This window comes from Lissotriton helveticus, chromosome 3_1 (genome assembly GCF_964261635.1).
Source record: "Lissotriton helveticus chromosome 3_1, aLisHel1.1, whole genome shotgun sequence".
Lineage (NCBI taxonomy): Eukaryota > Metazoa > Chordata > Amphibia > Caudata > Salamandridae > Lissotriton > Lissotriton helveticus.
In genome coordinates this window covers 2,094,678,060-2,094,695,700 of record NC_136061.1, presented here as the reverse complement: position 1 = coordinate 2,094,695,700, position 17,641 = coordinate 2,094,678,060, and the positions used below count along the sequence as shown (strand labels likewise).

The following is a 17,641-nucleotide window of genomic DNA, read 5'->3' as shown; positions in this document are numbered from 1 at the left end:
TAAAGCCTTACTGCTCGCCCACACTACCACAAATAGAGTAAGGTATTATCTACTTTTACTATGACCTTTTAACTGAATTAATAAAAAGCACATTTTTTTTATGTCATTAGTTTTTTCTTTCCCTCTCTATAATTAGATTTGACAAGCAAACAGTAAATTGCCTAGGTTGTTATTTCATATGTTATTATCTACTTTTACCTCTGTAAACCTTTGGGGATCCACTGGACTCTACATATACTTTCCAAAAGTAAGGTATTGTGTGCAGAGCCAGCTTCCTACAATATATCCTATCTAACATGCCATATCTACTAAAAATTAAGAATATATACATTTACAAAAAAATAAATTGTAGAATACATTAAATTCAGATTGGTTACAACTTACTGTAACTTGTTTTGTCACGGCATCTGTTCTGTCCTTTCGTTGGTCTTCGGATACGCCTTCCTCATCCCAGAGATCCTGAACGCCAGTTAGATAACATTTAACAGATTCTTCAACCAATGCTTCCCTGATAAAATGAATATACAAATAGAAGTTACATATGTTTTCCAGATCATGACAAATGTAGCATGCAGTACTGTACAGTTTAAGCTTGAACTCTAAAGTTGGCTTACAGATTATTTAAAAACACTAAACCCAAAAGGTGGCCCACACCCGTGTACGCTTTTGTTTCCAAGAAATTGTATCTGCTGTTTTATCTTCTGCATTTGTGACGCAAATACTATGCTTGTAACTTTTTTCTGTTGCAGTTTGAAAGCATACAAACCGCTGTTTTTGATCTGATGTGTGCATTGGACATCAGATGCAATCTCTTCTGAGCCTGGCTGATCTCCCCAGCCGATTAAGGCATTAAAACTAACTTGGTTTTCTTGCTGTTTAACAGATTTTCCCTTTAACACACCTTGTGCCCCAAGAAAATGCGGTGCACCAAGGACGATGGAGATCAGCAGTTTCTAAGTAAGGAGTTCTAGGCACTGGCCCAGAGGCAATCTACAACAGGCCAACCATGGCTCCACCTCACTGCAGTATGGTTACATTTTGAGGCGGACTGTCTGAGAGGTGTCCAGTAACAAGCTCACAGATGGTGTTTTAACCCCATTGGCTCCCTGAGCCAAGGACAAATACCAAAGTCTCAACTTGCAGTTCCTCTGGTACCGAGCAGGATTACTCCAACACATAAGTAGAGTAAAACTAACCTGTCTCATGACGGTCTAAACCCACCTTCCCTATTACTGGGTAAACAATGCAATGCTTGATCTGCTTCACAAGGATAGGAAAAGTCAAAACTGAAGGATCAAAAAATAAGTTGATGTGAACGTCTGGTTTTCACAAGCCAGTTTTCCCTGTGGCCACTTTTTCACACTTGCATGAAATCTAAAAAGTCAGGATTGTGAGGCTCCGCTGTCACGGTCTGTACCCATATTAAAAAAATTGAGATCAAGTGAGCTTTTGCCATCCTGCTCTGCAGGTTTTATTCCTCCCCAAGAAACCATCAGGACACCTACGTTTACATTTGAGAGGTATTCAGCCCTAATCAAACTCCTTACCGGATACGGTCCCATGAGCAGGTCGAGTTCAGCAGATGCTGTGCAATTTGAGCCAGAAAAGTCTCATGGGGCTCACCTCCTTCAACTTATCGGGTATGTGAAATAAGAGTAGTGGCATTTCACCAGCAGCCTGAGGGCCTGCCACTTACCTTACACCTCTTGTCTCTTTACAGTGCCAGGCTAGAATCTAGCACAATGGGGCTCCTTTCCCATCTGATTCTCCCAAGCCATTCCTTGGCTGTAGGTTTGCTAGACAGTCAGGTAAGCAGGAATCTTGTTCAGCTACTCATACGAGTCACTAATTAGGTGACTAGTAATTTTGCTGCCTTAAGAGTCAGTTACTCTTCAGTTTACCTGAGCTTCATTGAATTGCTTCACTTTGACATCCAGAGCAAAAAAAGCAGCAATCACTTAGTCTCAACTTCGGCCTCAGGCATTTGCAATGCTTTGTTCTAATTAAATAGCTGATACCCCAATCTAAATCAGTTCTGGGTCAGCTCCCAAGTACCATCAGAAGGAGGAAACCCTGGTCAAACCAACCCAGCCCTTTGATCTGTAACATTGGTATTTGGATTTGCTCTAACTTGTCAACTTCCCTTACCTACATTGTTCTAACATGCTAGAAGCTGTTCACTTTGGAGCCCTACTGCAGAGATGGATACGGCCTGGCATGAGATTTACTCACTGTCACAGATTTTGAAGGACCCACGAGAGCTCACCAGACTTCACTGGAATCAAGATACTTTCAAAGGCTAAGGCCCCTTCTCTCAGATAGTCCATTACATGGTGCCCTGCCCTCCTCAAGGAAAAGGGACCTCTCCGCTGAGTTCCTGCTGGCTTCTCTGGGAATGTTTGCGTTACTGCACTGGATGCTAAGAGGGCACCCAACTCCCTTTTGATCAGCCAAGGGCAATAGAGGCCATCGCCTATCCCTCCTGAACAGGACTCATCCATCTCTTAAGACAGACTGGCCCATGTTCAACTGCTGTTTATATAACCCTTCTTCGTAGCAGGTCTCAATTCTTAAAAAAATATTTACTACCACCACCAGGAAATTCAGCAGCTACAGTCAGGCCCTCGCCCATGGATTCCGTGTGGACAGCCCTCCTACTAATCGTGGCTTGGCCGCTGCACCATATATTTTCCGGGCCAGTTGATTTGGAAGGCAAGTTGTTACACACCATTTAGCAGATTCAGATTACCAGGGCCTGCTGTTGATATTAACTAACACATATTCTGGGGGTTTGTGGAGCATCAGGTGCCTTAACCCAGCATTTGGTTCATTCTACAGCCCCGGTTCTGCTTACCAAAAGTGGTCCACAAGGCACTCATTTGATGCCCAGCTCCACACCAGCAATTTGGACTTCTTAGCCATTTAAAGTTTGAGAATAGGCAGAGATTTCAGTCTAGACCTCTAATCATTAACTTTACCAGGCGTATCCAAGCTGCAGCTATTTGGAGGGAAACTTCAGAGGGCACCAACTACTAGATGGTCTGATTAGTGTTACCACCATATCCAGTTAGGATGAACAATTTGCATTCCAGGACCGCTATGGAGTTCCACCAGAATTTTCTCTGGCGTTGCCCTACCTAAGGGAGGGGGGGGGGGGAGATAGGGGGGTGGTAGTGTTATAATCAGGATAGCATTCTGTATACAGTGTTCTATGTCCCCCTGAGGGCAGCACCAAACCTCCAGGCTTCACAGCACACTGTGCAAATGAAGGGTCACAGTGTGTAAGACTTCCCTGTGGACCCACACCCCAATTAAATGCACCAGAAATCATTAATAATAATAAAGCCATTTTTAAAGCGCCTGGTTACACTAGAAATAGTGTGTCCCCGCACTAGAATGCTACGTCTCAAGAAACAGGAATGAAGGAGAGTGAGAGCGGAGGTCAGAGATGGGAGAGATGGTTGATACTTGAATAGAGATGAGTTTGGCACGGAATCTGGTTTCTGATGGTTCCATGCGAAGATCCAGTGGGAGTTCATTCCAGTGTTTAGGGGCCAGGTGACTAAAAGAGCGGCCGCCCATCTTGGCTCTGCGGGTGCGAGGGAGTTTGAACAGCATGGCTCCTGCTGATCTCAGGTTTTTGATGGGACAATGGATTGTAAGGAGTTTTTGCAGGTATTCTGGGCCTTTGCCCTGGGTAATGCGATGCGTAAAGCACAAGGCTTTAAATTTAATGCGGTCTTTGACCGGGAGCCAGTGAAGTTTTGTTAGAGCATTTTTCCCAGAAGCTCTGCGAGGTAGGTTGAGTACCAAGCAGGCTTCAGCGTTTTGTACGCATTGCAGTTGGTGTAAGTATTTTTTGCTTAGACCCAAGAGCAGGACATTGCCGTAGTCCAGATTGGGTGTGACTAGGGCATGTACTAGTGTCTTTCTGGCATTGATGGGGAGTAGGTCAAGGACTTTGCGGAGGCTTTTTAGTGTGCTGAAGCATCTTCCCATGACTTTATTAACTTGAGATCTAAAAGAAAGGTTGGAGTCAAGCATTACTCCCAGATTTCTAACGGAGTCCACGGGGTGAGGGAAGTTGCCTAGTTCCGCTGGCCACCACATGTGGGACCAAGCGGAGGGGGATTTGTTTACAATTAAAGTTCAGTTTTTTCGCCGTTAAGGCGCAAACAGTTATTGTTCATCCAAAATGCTACAGTAGGGAGGCATTTGGAAAAGTTGATGGCATCTTCCGGATGGTCTATCGACAGCTTGATCACCAGTTGGGTGTCGTCGGCGTAGGTAACAATATCCACCCCGAAACCTTCAACTATGTGAGCCAGAGGCTCCATATAAAGGTTGAATACGGTTGGGCTTAAACTAGAGCCCTGCGGAACTCCAGGTCTCAACTTCCGGGGGGGGGGGGGGAGATGTGAAAGGAGGACAATGCATCTGGAAACTCCTATTGGACAAAAACGATTTTAACCAGGCAAGGGCAGGTCCCTCAACTCCCATGTCCGAAAGGTGTGACAGCAGCGTTGTGTGCAGCACTGTGTCGAATGCTGCACTTAGGTCTAATAAAACCAACGCTGCTGTCTGTCCTTCGTCCGCCATTTGTCTGAGGCATTCAGTGGAGTATAGAACGGTGGATTCTGTCGAGTAGCCGGCTCTGAACCCCGATTGAGTGGGGTGTAGGAGAGAGTTCTCTTCCAGATATTGCATAAGCTGCCTGTTGACTACTTTTTCCGCTATTTTGGCACAGAAGGGAAGAAGGGAGATAGGTCGAAGATTTTGGAGTTGGGATATGTGGACATTAGGTTTTTTTTTTTCAGGGGAATGACCTGGGCTGTTTTCCATGTGTCAGGAACGTGGCATTCTTGGAGAGAGAGTAATGATGTGAGTGATTTGATCCATCATACTCTCCAGGACCCCTTTGCAGCGGTTGGGGGGGCATACGTCACGGGGGGAGCCAGACTGTACGCTTTTGACAATGTTCAACATTTCCAGTCTCTCAGGTACTTTAAAGCATGTCGGGCGGGATTTGACGGTGAAGTTGTCTTTAACTGCCATCTGTGTGTTAGGGTCCTTATCTCGGTCAATAAAAGTGGCATGTATTTTGTCTACCTTGCTGACAAAGTGATCCGCTATGGATTCGCATAGCTCATTTGAGTAGGTATCTTGTGCTTCAAGTCTGGTCGGGACCGTTAGCTCCTTATAAATAGCAAAGAGTTCTCTGGTAGGGTTGTCGGCATCTTCTATTCTACCTTTGAAGTGGGCACCATTAGCTGTTCTTACTAATTTGTAATATTTCTTTTGTTCTGTTCTATAGTGTGATTTGCTTTCTAGATTGTAGCTTGTCCTCCACTGTCTTTCAGCGTTTTTGCATTTTGCTTTAGCTTCTTTAAGTTCCTGCGTAAACCAGGGGGCAGTTTTGGTATTTCTTACGGGAGGTTTGAAAGTCCACGGCGCTACCTTATCTAAGGCATTGGACATCCAACTTTCGTAATTGTTCCATGCTTCTTTCAGAGTATTGCTAGGGGGCGGAGGCGTTTCAAGTGGAGCCGACTTAAATGTTTCCTGCTTGAAATGTTTCAAATTTCTACGTTTCTGTGGTAGGGGGTTATTGGTTTTATTAATGGGAGGGATGGCTACTATTTCAAATGGAATGATGAGGTGATCAGACCAAGTAATTCTGATTGGGGAGGAGACGGAATATCTTTCCAGTTGGCAAAGATGGGGTCCAGAAGGTGCCCTTGTTGCTGCGAGGCAGATCTGGATTGAAGGTTAAGTTGTAGAGGTTTTAGGTTCTATTACAGTCTGGGCCTCCTTACAATCCTTGTTGTCAAAGTGGAGGTTTAAGTCACCTAAGATAAGACATTTTTTGTACCGAAGTGCCGGTTGGGTTATTAGTTCGGTGAGATGTTAGCCGAACTGTGCAGCCCTCGTGGCCGGTATATAAGTAGTCCGTTGATAGTGTTTTTGGTTCCTGCTTTTATTGTGAAGCCGCTTTCACAGTTGGGTAGTGTTGCCTTCAGTAAGGTACAATCTAATTCAGTTTTGTAGATGAGGGCTAAACCTCCGCCTCTCTGTTTCGATCTATCTAATCTGAGTAAGCAGTATCCATGAGGTGTGGCTTCGAGGGCTTCAGGTGATGAATCTTCATCTAGCCACGTCTCGGTTAGAAATAGTATATCTGGGCTGCTATCCGTCAGTAGGTCATAGATCTGTTTTATGCTTCCTCATGGATCTGCAATTAAGCAGCAACATTTTTAGTTTAGATGTCTCCTTTTTATTTATCTTTAAGAGAGGAGTAGTGTACTTACAGGTCTCGCAGTATACAGGTATGGAGTCCGCCGGCAGGGCGTGGTAGCATTTATCTTCAAGTTTTGGGCGTAAGGATAGGAGTATGTTTGGTATAATGTACTCTGCGCTTGGGAGTTGCAGTTGCCGACATGTCCAGGGAAGCAGGTTGGCAAAGGGGTTCTGCCCTGAGCCCCGTTCGGTCGCAGACAGGCTTGCCTTAGGCGCGCCTTCGGCACGCAGACGGCGTGCCCGCTGCGCTCGTCCGCTGCGCGTCCGATGGATGCACATGATTTATAGGGATTGTAAACGTCGGTAAGGGGGTGTGGTCGCAGGAAGGGGCGTGGCCTCTGGGATCGCCGGTAATGGCGTCAAGAAGTTGATTAGTGAAGTTTCCGCGGCAGCGCTAAAATCCGCTGCGCGGGCTTGTGAGGGAGTAAGTGCCCTGAGAAGATGTCAGGAGAAACTAGGTGAGTTAAAAACAGATAAATGACTCTCAAAGTTAATATTTTTTTTAAAAACAAAAGTAGAGCTACCGGCTCCCGCCTCAGGAGAGATGTAGCTTCTGATCTGGCGCTTGTAATCAGCGTCTTTTTATATACTCGGTGGGGGCGTGGCCTCAGGAAGGGGCGTGGCCTCTGGGATCACCAGTAATGGCGTCAAGAAGTTGATTAGTGAAGTTTCCGCGGCAGCGCTAAAATCCGCTGCGCGGGCTTGCGAGGAGCGAGTAAGTGCCCTGAGAAGATGTCAGGAGAAACTAGGCGAGTTAAAAACAGATAAATGACTCTCAAAGTTAATATTTTTTTTTTAAAACAAAAGTAGCGCTCCCGGCTCCCGCCTCAGGAGAGATGTAGCTTCAGCAAATCATTGCTGAGAACAGTGTAGCAAATCCACCATCACACTGTTGTGGCCATCTTGGTATTTTGGGATATTTTAGAAAGTTTCTAGTAGGGACTTGCGTCTGCTATTCCTTCAATTTCCAGTCAGCCGTATCACACCAGCTTTCCATGAGGGCATGGTTTGGTTGAGTGCAACATATCTAGTTCCAGTTCCTTCCCCACTAGTCTGGAGTAGGGAATGCAGTGTTCAGAAACGTTGCCGCCTGGACTGGATTGGCAGCAACTCTATGGGCTGTTGCCGATACCTTTCCCGGTTTAATGAACGCTGCACTGCATTGGACACGATCAAGACTCCTGGTCAACGCTTTTGATGCATGGTCTGCCTGAAGACCACAGCTAAGTGTACTGGCACCGAGTGATTCCTACCACAAGAACGACTGTATGCTTACACAGAGTGGCTAGGGGAATATTTAGTTACTCCCTTCTTTCTCTGTTAGCTGCAGGTATTTCAGGTGTGGTGGTGGTCTTTTACCAGATGTTATCCATAGGATAGATCCTTGAAGAAACAGCATGGAAGGTTCCTTCGAGTTACAGAGGGCTACAAGTCTGGAATGCATTTTATCCTCTCCACCAGTCCCTTGGGTGCACAGGTTGGGGAGCAGTACAATCTGTTTTCCAGTCGGCAAACCAAGGGGAGTGGTCACATTATCTTCAAGCCATCGTCCCAGTCAGCAGGTCATGCCAGGTTAGAGTTACGTTTATTTCCACTAACTCATCGGATAGGTAGTCAACGTCCCTCAGCCCGACAGACATGGCAAAGAGACTGCTAAGGGGCAGGAACACACTAAGCCAAAGCAAAGACACCTACTACTCTGAAGCATTCCCAGCAACCTGAACCTGGCTGCAGTGCAAGCCCACTGAGGAACTGCACCCTGCAGGGGCTGGATGCACCTAGGCGGCGACTGCCCACAGCCAACCATCCGACCTTTTTGAATCCTCTAGGAGGACTGCATGACACAACCCTTTTACCTGTAGACATTCACACCCTACTGAGCGCTCTCTCCAAGTTCATATCAATTTTTCCTTATAGTACTTGTTGGCTATCAGTCTCGCACCTGTATTTACCCTTGGATGGAGTTTCCACCTGCTTTGAGCCACATTCCCAAACAATCAGACTCAGAATACCAGATATGGCACACCGGGCGCCACTACCCGCTAAGCGAAGTCTGGGGAATGAGCCCTTTTCGTAAGGATTTGGGCCTCCTGAGCGACGCCAGGGAGTCTGTCTTCTGTATGCCACATTTCCTCTGCCCACAACTGGGCGAGGAGTCTGCGCTGGGCTCTTCACTCGCCGTTACGGAGTGAATCTTGGTTAGTTTCTTTTCCTCCAGTATTATGCTCAAATTCAGCACGTCTCCAAGTCTGATCTGAGGTGGTAGTTGAATGCTAGAGCACGGGGGAGCTGGGTTAAATGCTTGGGCTGCAAAAACAATGGTCCCCTCTTTCACATGGTGTGGGAGCATTTCATGGCAGCACACTTTCCTGATCGGAGACCGAAGACCATAGGGACCAGCTGACACCCGATGGTGCAGGGCCTTTCAAGCCTTGGCTGTAGAAGGGAGTATCCAGGAGGTGCACACGGGCAGCAGTGGGACACCACAGCTATATATGGCACGCAGTTAGGTGCCCCGGGTTTTTCACACCTGGGGCAGGGGGGTGGCCTACGTGCCTGACTGCCAAACAACAATCGGCTAAGACAAAGCATGCTGGCAGCATACCTCCGCACCAGGGGGGTCCAGAGGACGGCAATCAGTCTGTCCATGGGTGAACAAAGGGAGCAGAGCACCCTGTGACAGCCACTGCTGCAGACTGGGAGAGACCCATGGTGACCAACATTCAAATGGAACTCAAACAGGCATATAGACCAAGGAAGCGCCCAGGGTGCGTTTGAAGTGTCAATGTGTCCTGCACTTCACATCAATTCTTGCAGCAAGCTAGGTTATATCAGCATAAGAGCCAAACAATTGTCAATAGTCATAGGCAGGTTGGCAATGTTTACCCACATGTGAAAGGAAGCGCCACCATCCGCAGCTCACATGGGGAGACAGTCCAACGCCCAATCACGGTTCCCCTGAAAGTGACCCTCCACAACTCAGTGTGTTTCCAGGCAGGGGGCATGGCCAAGCCGCAAACCAACATGGCCGTGCCTGCTTGAAGCTCCGCAGCGAGTCCATGGTGTAGAGCCTGCCCGGAGGAACATCCAGGGGCCAGACGACCGGGAGATGACGTGCGAGGGCTTGGGAGCGGTACATGCGCCCATCGGTGGGCTTGTATGCAGCGTGGTGGAGGACTACACCGACAGGACGCCACACGTTGACGCAGCCTGGCTGGAGAAAGTGGAGCCGGGACTCGCGTGGTTGGTCCTGCAGAGCATCCCGAACAGCTGGAGCCGTAGACCGAGTCCACAGCTGGAAGGTGGGGGTAAGCAGCGGAGGTGGGGGGCTACCATAGCACGCTGTTCTACTGTTGCTTGCCACGCAGGCACATACCCAGAGGCCTCGCGGTGACAGGGGCCATGAGCCCGTGAACAGGCCGGGAGACTGGGTGCTCGGGGGCATATCTTGCGGCCTCCACCTTCTCCCCACCTACAGGAACGGCTAATTGGGCACACGGGGAGCTACAGGTCTCCTCTCCACGATGTGACATCGTCCTGGGGACCCCAGAATTAATGTACTGACTAAATCTCCCCCCCCCATAAAACAACGGGGGAATATTAATCCTGCATTCTTTGTGGATGCGCCGGGCGCCCATTTTCTGGCCATGGGGCAGTGGAGGGGAGCTACCGGTGGGAGCTGTTGCGACTGTCCACAGACACGTGTGCACACCCCCTGAGGCCCCACGTGGTAGGGGCTTCGGGTGTGCTTAGGAGCCGGCCGGCGCACCGAGTGAGTGCTTAGTGGCGCCCTCCCCTTCCCCATCAGGATCGGCAATTGTGGGTGCATGAAGTGGCAGACACCGTCTTCTCTACTACATCTTCAGTTGTCGGCCTCATCTCCTCCCCCTGGTGCAGCAGGGGCTCTTTGGCTGGCATCCAGGACTAATCTGCATGGTGCAACCCCAGCAGCCCAGTGATTGGGACAGGCCTGCATAGCAGGATCGGTGGGTCCTAGCGAATGTGGTAGGGGTCAAAAGGACCCCAAACAAAGTACCCTCTCTTTCAAGCCACCTGGAAGTACGGCAGCCACCAAACAAGCAAGTATGGTGAAGGGGGGGTGGATCCTTCACTGAAGAAATTGGGGACCTAATGCCGTTCTTGCAGAACGGAGGGCTGGGTTTTGGGCCCTTGATACGCACTTTCATAGCTTGGATAAGAGACTGGAGGTGCTGGGGGGCCCGGCGGAATAACCAAGAGAGTAGCTTAACCACTGCAGAAGGGAGAATTTCAGACCTAGAGGATGGCACAGCTCAGACCAACAGGTGGCTGGAACGCATGGAGATGCTTCTCAAAACCATTGCAGTAAAGAATGAGGATTTTGGAAGCTCAGGGCACCGCAATAATGTTCGAATTATGGGTGTGCCTGAATCTACAAATACAGGGCACCTGGACCAGTTCGTGGAAGCCTTGTTCACCAATATGGTTGGAGCAGAGTCCTTCACCACTACATACGTGGTGGAGCGTGCGCACCGCATTCTTGGGCCCCGACCTAACCCTGGCTGCCTGCCGAGACGGATCACTGCATGGCTGCTTAATTTCAGAGTCAGACACTGTTCTGAGAATGGCACGGAAAAGGGTAAGCTGGAATGTCAGGGCTCTGCCATCTCCCTGTACCCAGACTTCACGGCAATGGTGCAGGAGGTGAGGAGGAAATACACCGGAGTGAAAGTCTTCACAAGCTGGGTCTGCGGTACAGGATGCTGTACCCCGCACGACTATTTGGATTGACGATCCCGTATCTTTGATTCCCCTCTTGAGGTCCAGGAATTTTGCCAGACCTACTCCACGTCGGTCGGCAGCGTAGCACACCCTCCCCGTTACAGTCACAGAGTGTCCAGAGCTCTGATACCAGCGCAGATCTCTGTGCAACTAGCTAAAATGCACTCTGTGTCCCAAGTACAAGGTTTACTGGACTAGCTATATGTGCTTGTTGTACTACCTGGCAGACTGTTGTATACTCAAATTGCACTTCACTATTATCACCCCTGGGATTGATTGTCAGATTTGATTTTTTACAGTCATTTATGCGCCAATACAATGGAGTTGCGGCGTGGCCACCCCCTATATGCGGACCCACCACTTTAATAATTGGGGCGGGGTTTTTCACAATAAGTTTGGTTTGGGGGATGGGTGGTGGGAGGAGGTGTTTCCACAGCTTAGTGGATTTGTTAAGCAACAGTGCAGGAATGGTAATACGGATGCAGGTAATGGCAAGGATTGGACTATTGGGAAATGCCTAGCAAGGTACAATCTGAAGTGCAGATTGGGTTAATGACTTGGAATGTAAGGGGTCTCCATAACACTCGCAAGTGCAGGTAGGTGACTATCTATATGCAGCGTCCCCAGGTGGATGTTGCATTCGTGCAAGAGACTCATCTAAACCCTTCAACAAAATCTGCCTCTACGGGTGGCTGGGGAGCACACAGTTACTATGCTGGATATAGTTTGTATGCAAGGGGAGTGGTTATATTGATACAAGAGAGTAACCTTCAGGGAGGTGGAGGTGTACTGTGACCCTGGGGGGCATTCTATCCTGCTAAAAGGTTACATATTGGAACACTCTGTACTGTTTGTCAATGTGTATGCGCCAAATGTTAATAATCCAGAGTTCTTGGAGTCCATTCACATGCACATCACACGCATGGGGGCAGTCCTGATTTGTATGGGGGGAGATTTAATGTTTAGCTCGACCCGGTGCATGACAGTACTCCCACCACAGTGGACACAAAGATGAGGGCTAGGAGGGCATTACAAGATATTATCGATAGCTATGGGCTGGTAGCTTCATGGCGATATCGTAATAACAGACAGGATGGATATACTTCGTGCCATATAAGACTTGGACTCTACTTTATTATTGGTTCCTGTCACCCGGTCTGGCGCGGTTGGTAATTAAAATGACAACCCTCCCATGCACACTGTCAGATCACTCACCGGTGGTGGCGAGGATGCGTGTGCCGCAAGCAGGTAGGGTGGAGCGCACTTGGCAGTTCCCTGATATGGCGATGAGGTATTTGTTGCCGAATTGGGTGCAGCCATCAGTGATTATTTCACATTAAATGAGGGTTCTTTCCTCTAAAGCCACACTGTGGGAGGCGTTCAAAGCACACACTACAGGCGTGTGCATATAAAAAAATGCGGGGATCCTGAGGGACCTACAGAGCACACTTACTCGCATTGAAACGCAACTAGCGGGAATAGATTGGCATGACGGTCGCCCTGCTGCTCTCTAGCCTGCAGCAGCGTGCTGCCCTTATGGCGGAGTTCCGGGAAGCGGCAGAGCGTTAGGCGCACTTCCTTGGCAAGTATGCAATAGCAAGGGGATATGGGGGGGCGGGGGGAGGACTAGACCTATGTATATACCTGGTACGTCGCTCCCGGAGTTTAGCCAGTTGGAAGCGCAAGTCATGATGGGGAATTTGGGGAGGGGAGTGGTGTCCTGTATATGCCGCTCCCTCGTGAACAAAGGACCATTCACTTTAGCCTCGCTCCGGGCACACTGGCAGGGATGGCTGGGTCCCCTGAAAGAGGCGGAGCGGAATGGCCCGACGCCCTTATGGCTCCTAAAACCCTAAGGACCTCCACTAAACTCTACCGCATTCAACTCCATTACCTACATATGGCATCTCACCACTGCGCGACTACATAAAGCGGTGCTGCGCCCCTCCACGGACTGTACAAGTTGTGGCCACACGCCGGCAGACTTCTATCATATGGTATGGTCATGCTCTAATCTCACCCCGTTCTGGTCTGGGGTGGAAACTGAACTTCCACAGACCGTGGGCTGGCGCGTCCCCCATGATCACCTACGTCTCCGCCTTTTCCACTCTTGAGAGGGTGAAGGTGTCTAACCCGAAGGTGATGGGATGGACGGATCATCTGCTGGTGGAAGTCTTTTGTCCAGTACACAACAAGCCATTTAAACCTGTGGACAGACCAATTTTTAAAAGACACTGGCATAAGCTTAAACTTGAAGAATTCTATAGATTGCTTGAGCAGAAACCCCTGAGCGCTTTTCTGAATGTGGACCATGGGTACCAACTGTTCTGCACATGGATCTCAGACGCCCTTGACGTCCTTATACCCAAAGGCTGGTCGAAAGGTCATTCGAAGGTACCCAGCCCGTGGTATAGTGATTCCCTCGACTAGCTTAAAAAAAACTTGCCGGAGAGGGAATGGAGAAGATCTTACGATCCAGATTTGAAAACCCTGTACTTTGCCAAACTTAAGTTCTATCACAGGGCAATCTGCAGAACACGGGCCGCATTCTATGCTCAGGAATTTCAAGCCAGTTCCAACCCGTCTAAATTAATATTCAAGGTATTGAAAGACCTTATGAATACAAGAGCTACTTCGGCAGAGATCTGCACTGACTCCCATTGCGAGAATTTGGCGACCTTTTTTCTGGAGAAAGTGCAAAAAATCTACCGAGGATTTGACCAGTATCGGCTGGATCCAGAGTTAGTTGACCCTGATTCTCTGGGGTATGAGACTTTGTCTTTTTTACCTGACATGTCTGAGGCCTTTGACAAACTCAGCCTTAGAGTTAAATCAGGTTCTCCCCTGGATCCGCTGAAGCCTGCTCTTATTAATACGCTTTCCCCGCTATGTCGTGCCCCAATACTTACTTTAATTAACATGTCGTTGTCTACTGGGACGGTCCCTTCCTCGTGGAAGCAGGCGGTAGTTACTCCAATCTTGAAAAAGGCAAACTCTGACCCCCTTTTGCCTGAGAACTACCGCCCTATATCTCTTCTGCCTTGGACTGCTAAGGTTACAGAAGCCTATGTTAACTCGATCTTGTCTGACCACCTTGTCCGAAATCAGATACTGGACTCCAGCCAAAATGGCTTTCGGCCGGGACACAGTACCGAGACTGCTTTGCTCTACATCAAAAAACATCTACGCCTGGTGCTTGACTCCGGACGCACGGCAGCGCTCCTGCTATTACATCTGAGCGCTGCTTTCGATACTGTGTCCCATCATATACACATGTGTCCCAAATCAACACATTGAGGAAAATTAAACCCTTCCTCCCTGCTGAAGACTTCCAAACTGCGGTACAAGCTTTAGTCATCCCTCGAATAGACTACGGAATTGTGGCCCTCAGCGGACTCCCGCTATCCACAACTGCACCCTTAAGAGCCTCCCTGAACGCTGCAGCGACACTCATTACTGGCTCAAGAAAACATTCGCATATATCCCCAGACTTAAAGTCTCTAAAATGGCTGCCTTTTGAAGCCAGAATACAGCTAAAAATTGCAGTTATGACACACGCGGCCGTGCACCACAATGCACCCAACTACCTCGCTCAAAAGTTGTCTATATCAGGAGGTTCGAGATCCAACAGAAGTACAAAAAATCTACTCCTGAAACCCCGTAGATTCCGGAAAGAGAAAACATACAAGCGCTCCTTCTCAGGAATGGCACCCAGGATCTGGAATGCGCTCCCTCCTGAAACCAGGCTGATCTCCTCCACTGCACTCTTCAAGAAAGAGGTGAAAACAATCCTTCTGGCCAAGATCTCCTGAACCGTATAGGTGCTGGATCAGAGACTCTGCATTGCTTTGTATGACTGCTCACCTCTTCCTCTGACACTATACTTTTAACATGATGGTGTCACTACTACGCTACTCTCTTACTACCGACCAATATTTGATACACGTTGGTTTTCTGATTCACTCTCCCGATGCCCACACTCAGTGTTCTCTCTACACTAAGACATTGATATAAGCCATTCACACACCCAAGGTGTACCTGAACAACTCTGCAGTGGGATCAATGACTTGTACCGTCTTATATTATTTGTTTACCTGATTGTATATTGATATGTTTTATGTATGTTATTACTACCCGACCATGTTAGTGACTACTATATTGCTCCCATTATCTCTGTTCACTCCTACTGCCCCTACCCTGTCTTTGTGAAGCGCTCTGATATCTGTAAGGATCCTGTTCGCGCTATATAAAACTTTGAATAAATAAATAAACTGATTCAACGCCTAGAGGAAGCTGGAGTAGCAGGTACCGCCCTTCAGTGGTTTCGATCTTTTCTTTCTGATCGAACCTTTAAAGTGGCAATACCACCCTGCCAATCTACCATCCATCCCTTGGGCCTGGGGGTCCCACAGGGCTCCTCGTTGAGCCCCACCATGTTCAACCTCTACGTGAAACCGCTAGCTGCAGTCGTCAAACAGTGGGGTCTGACGATGACCTCATATGCGGACGACACGCAGCTGGCGGTGACACTTAGTGGAGACCCAGAAGTGGAGGCCCCCAGATTCCGAGCTGGACTTGTGGCAGTTGCAAGTTGGCTGCGGACCAACTGCTTACAGTTGAATGCCACCAAAACTGAAGTGTTGGTCCTGGGGAAACATGCTGAGCTATGGGGAGACCAGTGGTGGCCTCCAGAGCTGGGTATTATTCCTATCCCAGCATCCGAAGTGAAAAATCTAGGAATCTGGCTGGATCCCGCGCTCACTTTCACAGGACACACGAAGAAGGTTGCAGCCACCTGCTACGGTATCTTACGTGGCATGAGACCGATTTTGAAATATTTTGACCCTCCCACTCGGCAGCTCGTGGTCCAAGCCTCGATTTTATCCCGGCTGGACTACGGATGCGCGCTGATGCTAGGGGTAAACCAGGCTGAGGCATCCAGGCTTCAAAGGGTCCAGAATGCCGCAGCGCGGGCCATCATTGGTCTTCCCAGACATTGCTCTGTCTCGGGCACCATTCAGGCCCTACATTGGCTACCGGTCAGACAGAGGATCAAGTTTAAAGCGCTCTGTCTGGCCTTTAAAATCCTAAAAATGTCTTCGCCGCCGGCTCTTGCCAATTTGATTATTCCCTACATCCCGCTGAGATCTTTAAGATCAGAGGCTCTCCATCTGGCAGTCTGCCCCCGTTTTAAACTCAGTAGAATGGGTGGCCGCTCTCATCGGGTTCTTGCTGCGGGGATGTGGAACTCCCTCCCGGTACACATTCGAGCTCTGAACGATTTGTCCACTTTCAGGCGTGCTATCAAAACTTTCCTGTTCCCTCTTTCTGAGTAGCCGCCTCCCCCTTTTATCTTGCATCTTGTGTGTTATGGTACCTGTCTAAGCGCCAGGACGCCCCTTGGCTGGGGCAGCTGTGCGCTATAAAAATAACATTAACATAACATAACATTGTAGTGTTAGGCGGCTTGGATGGTTCTAGGGCAGATAAGCAATTTCTTGGGACGGCGGTCACGGTGGCCAAACGTGATAATGCGGCAGCCTGGGCACAGGTCAATTCTCCTAGCTTACGAAAATGGCGTTGAAGTGTAGATTGGTGCGCTGCTCAGGAGGAACCCCTATTCGAGGCATGTGACTGCCCAGCGAAATTTCACCGGGTCTGGGGCAAATGGCTAAATCTATTGTATTAAACTTATTCCACTTTCATTCCCATGTACTGCTCTTCAGTTTCGAGGGCTCGCCTGACTATTACTACTACAGCTGTGGTTTATAACGCCTTTTGTAAGCGGACTTTGCATTACTTCCTAATGTATGTGCTGTCAATTTGTTCAAAATAATAAATGGATTAGCAAAAAAAGACCAACGTATATAGCGGAGCTTATGGGCAGCGATAACTCATAGTTGGGACTGTGGGCACTTTAGGAGAAGTACTTGAATATTACAAAACACTATACACCTCCAGAACAACCGAGCAACCAGGGGCCTGCACAGACTATCTTGGCAAGGTATCCATGGTCTGGATAGAAAAAGCTCATCAGGAGTTTCTTGCGGAACTCATCTTCAAAGACAAGTTGACGGACGCCATTGATGCACTGGATGGCTCCAAAGCTCCGGGCTAGATGGGTTTACCGGCTGTTTCTACAAAAAGTAGAAGGCTATCCTTGCGCCCTACTTAATTTATGTATATCAGGAGGTGATAGACACCGGGGTACTTCCACCTACCCTAAGAGAGGCAGTTCTAATCGTACTCACCAGGCAAGGACCCGTTGCGATGTGGTTCCTATAGACCCCCGTCGCTCCTAAATTTCGATAACAAGGTGTTAGCCAAGATGTTTGCTACAAGGCTCGCACTCATAATTGAAAAACTGATTTGCCACGGTCTGGATTTATCCTTCACAAATCAACTGCACTAAACCTTCGTACATTGTTTGGGACACTGAACAGAATAGATCTTTCAGCCCCAGCAGCCGCTGTGCTGCTAGATTGTGAAAAGGACTTCGATTCGTTCGAATGGCCTTTCCTTTATGCTACAATGAGCAGGCTTGGAGTGCCGGACCGGTTCCTGGCGGTTATGCGACTGCTGT

The 17,641-nt window shown here is 48.6% G+C and overlaps 1 protein-coding gene and 1 pseudogene across 6 annotated transcripts in view; both read right to left on the bottom strand.

Annotated features, from left to right (window-relative positions):
* Positions 1-17,641, bottom strand: part of LOC144825271 (protein regulator of cytokinesis 1-like) — a 1,077,791-nt gene that overhangs the window by 999,179 nt on the left and 60,971 nt on the right. For all 6 annotated transcript variants that reach the window (XR_013609370.1, XM_078684109.1, XM_078684108.1 and 3 more), the window contains exon 2: positions 385-508. Coding sequence is in view for 5 of the 6 variants with exons in the window: in XM_078684109.1 (XP_078540235.1) it covers positions 385-508 (124 nt within the window). In the remaining variant the exon portion in view is untranslated. The remainder of the gene's footprint in view (positions 1-384; positions 509-17,641) is intronic.
* On the bottom strand, positions 1,020-8,560 carry LOC144825592 (28S ribosomal RNA; annotated as a pseudogene).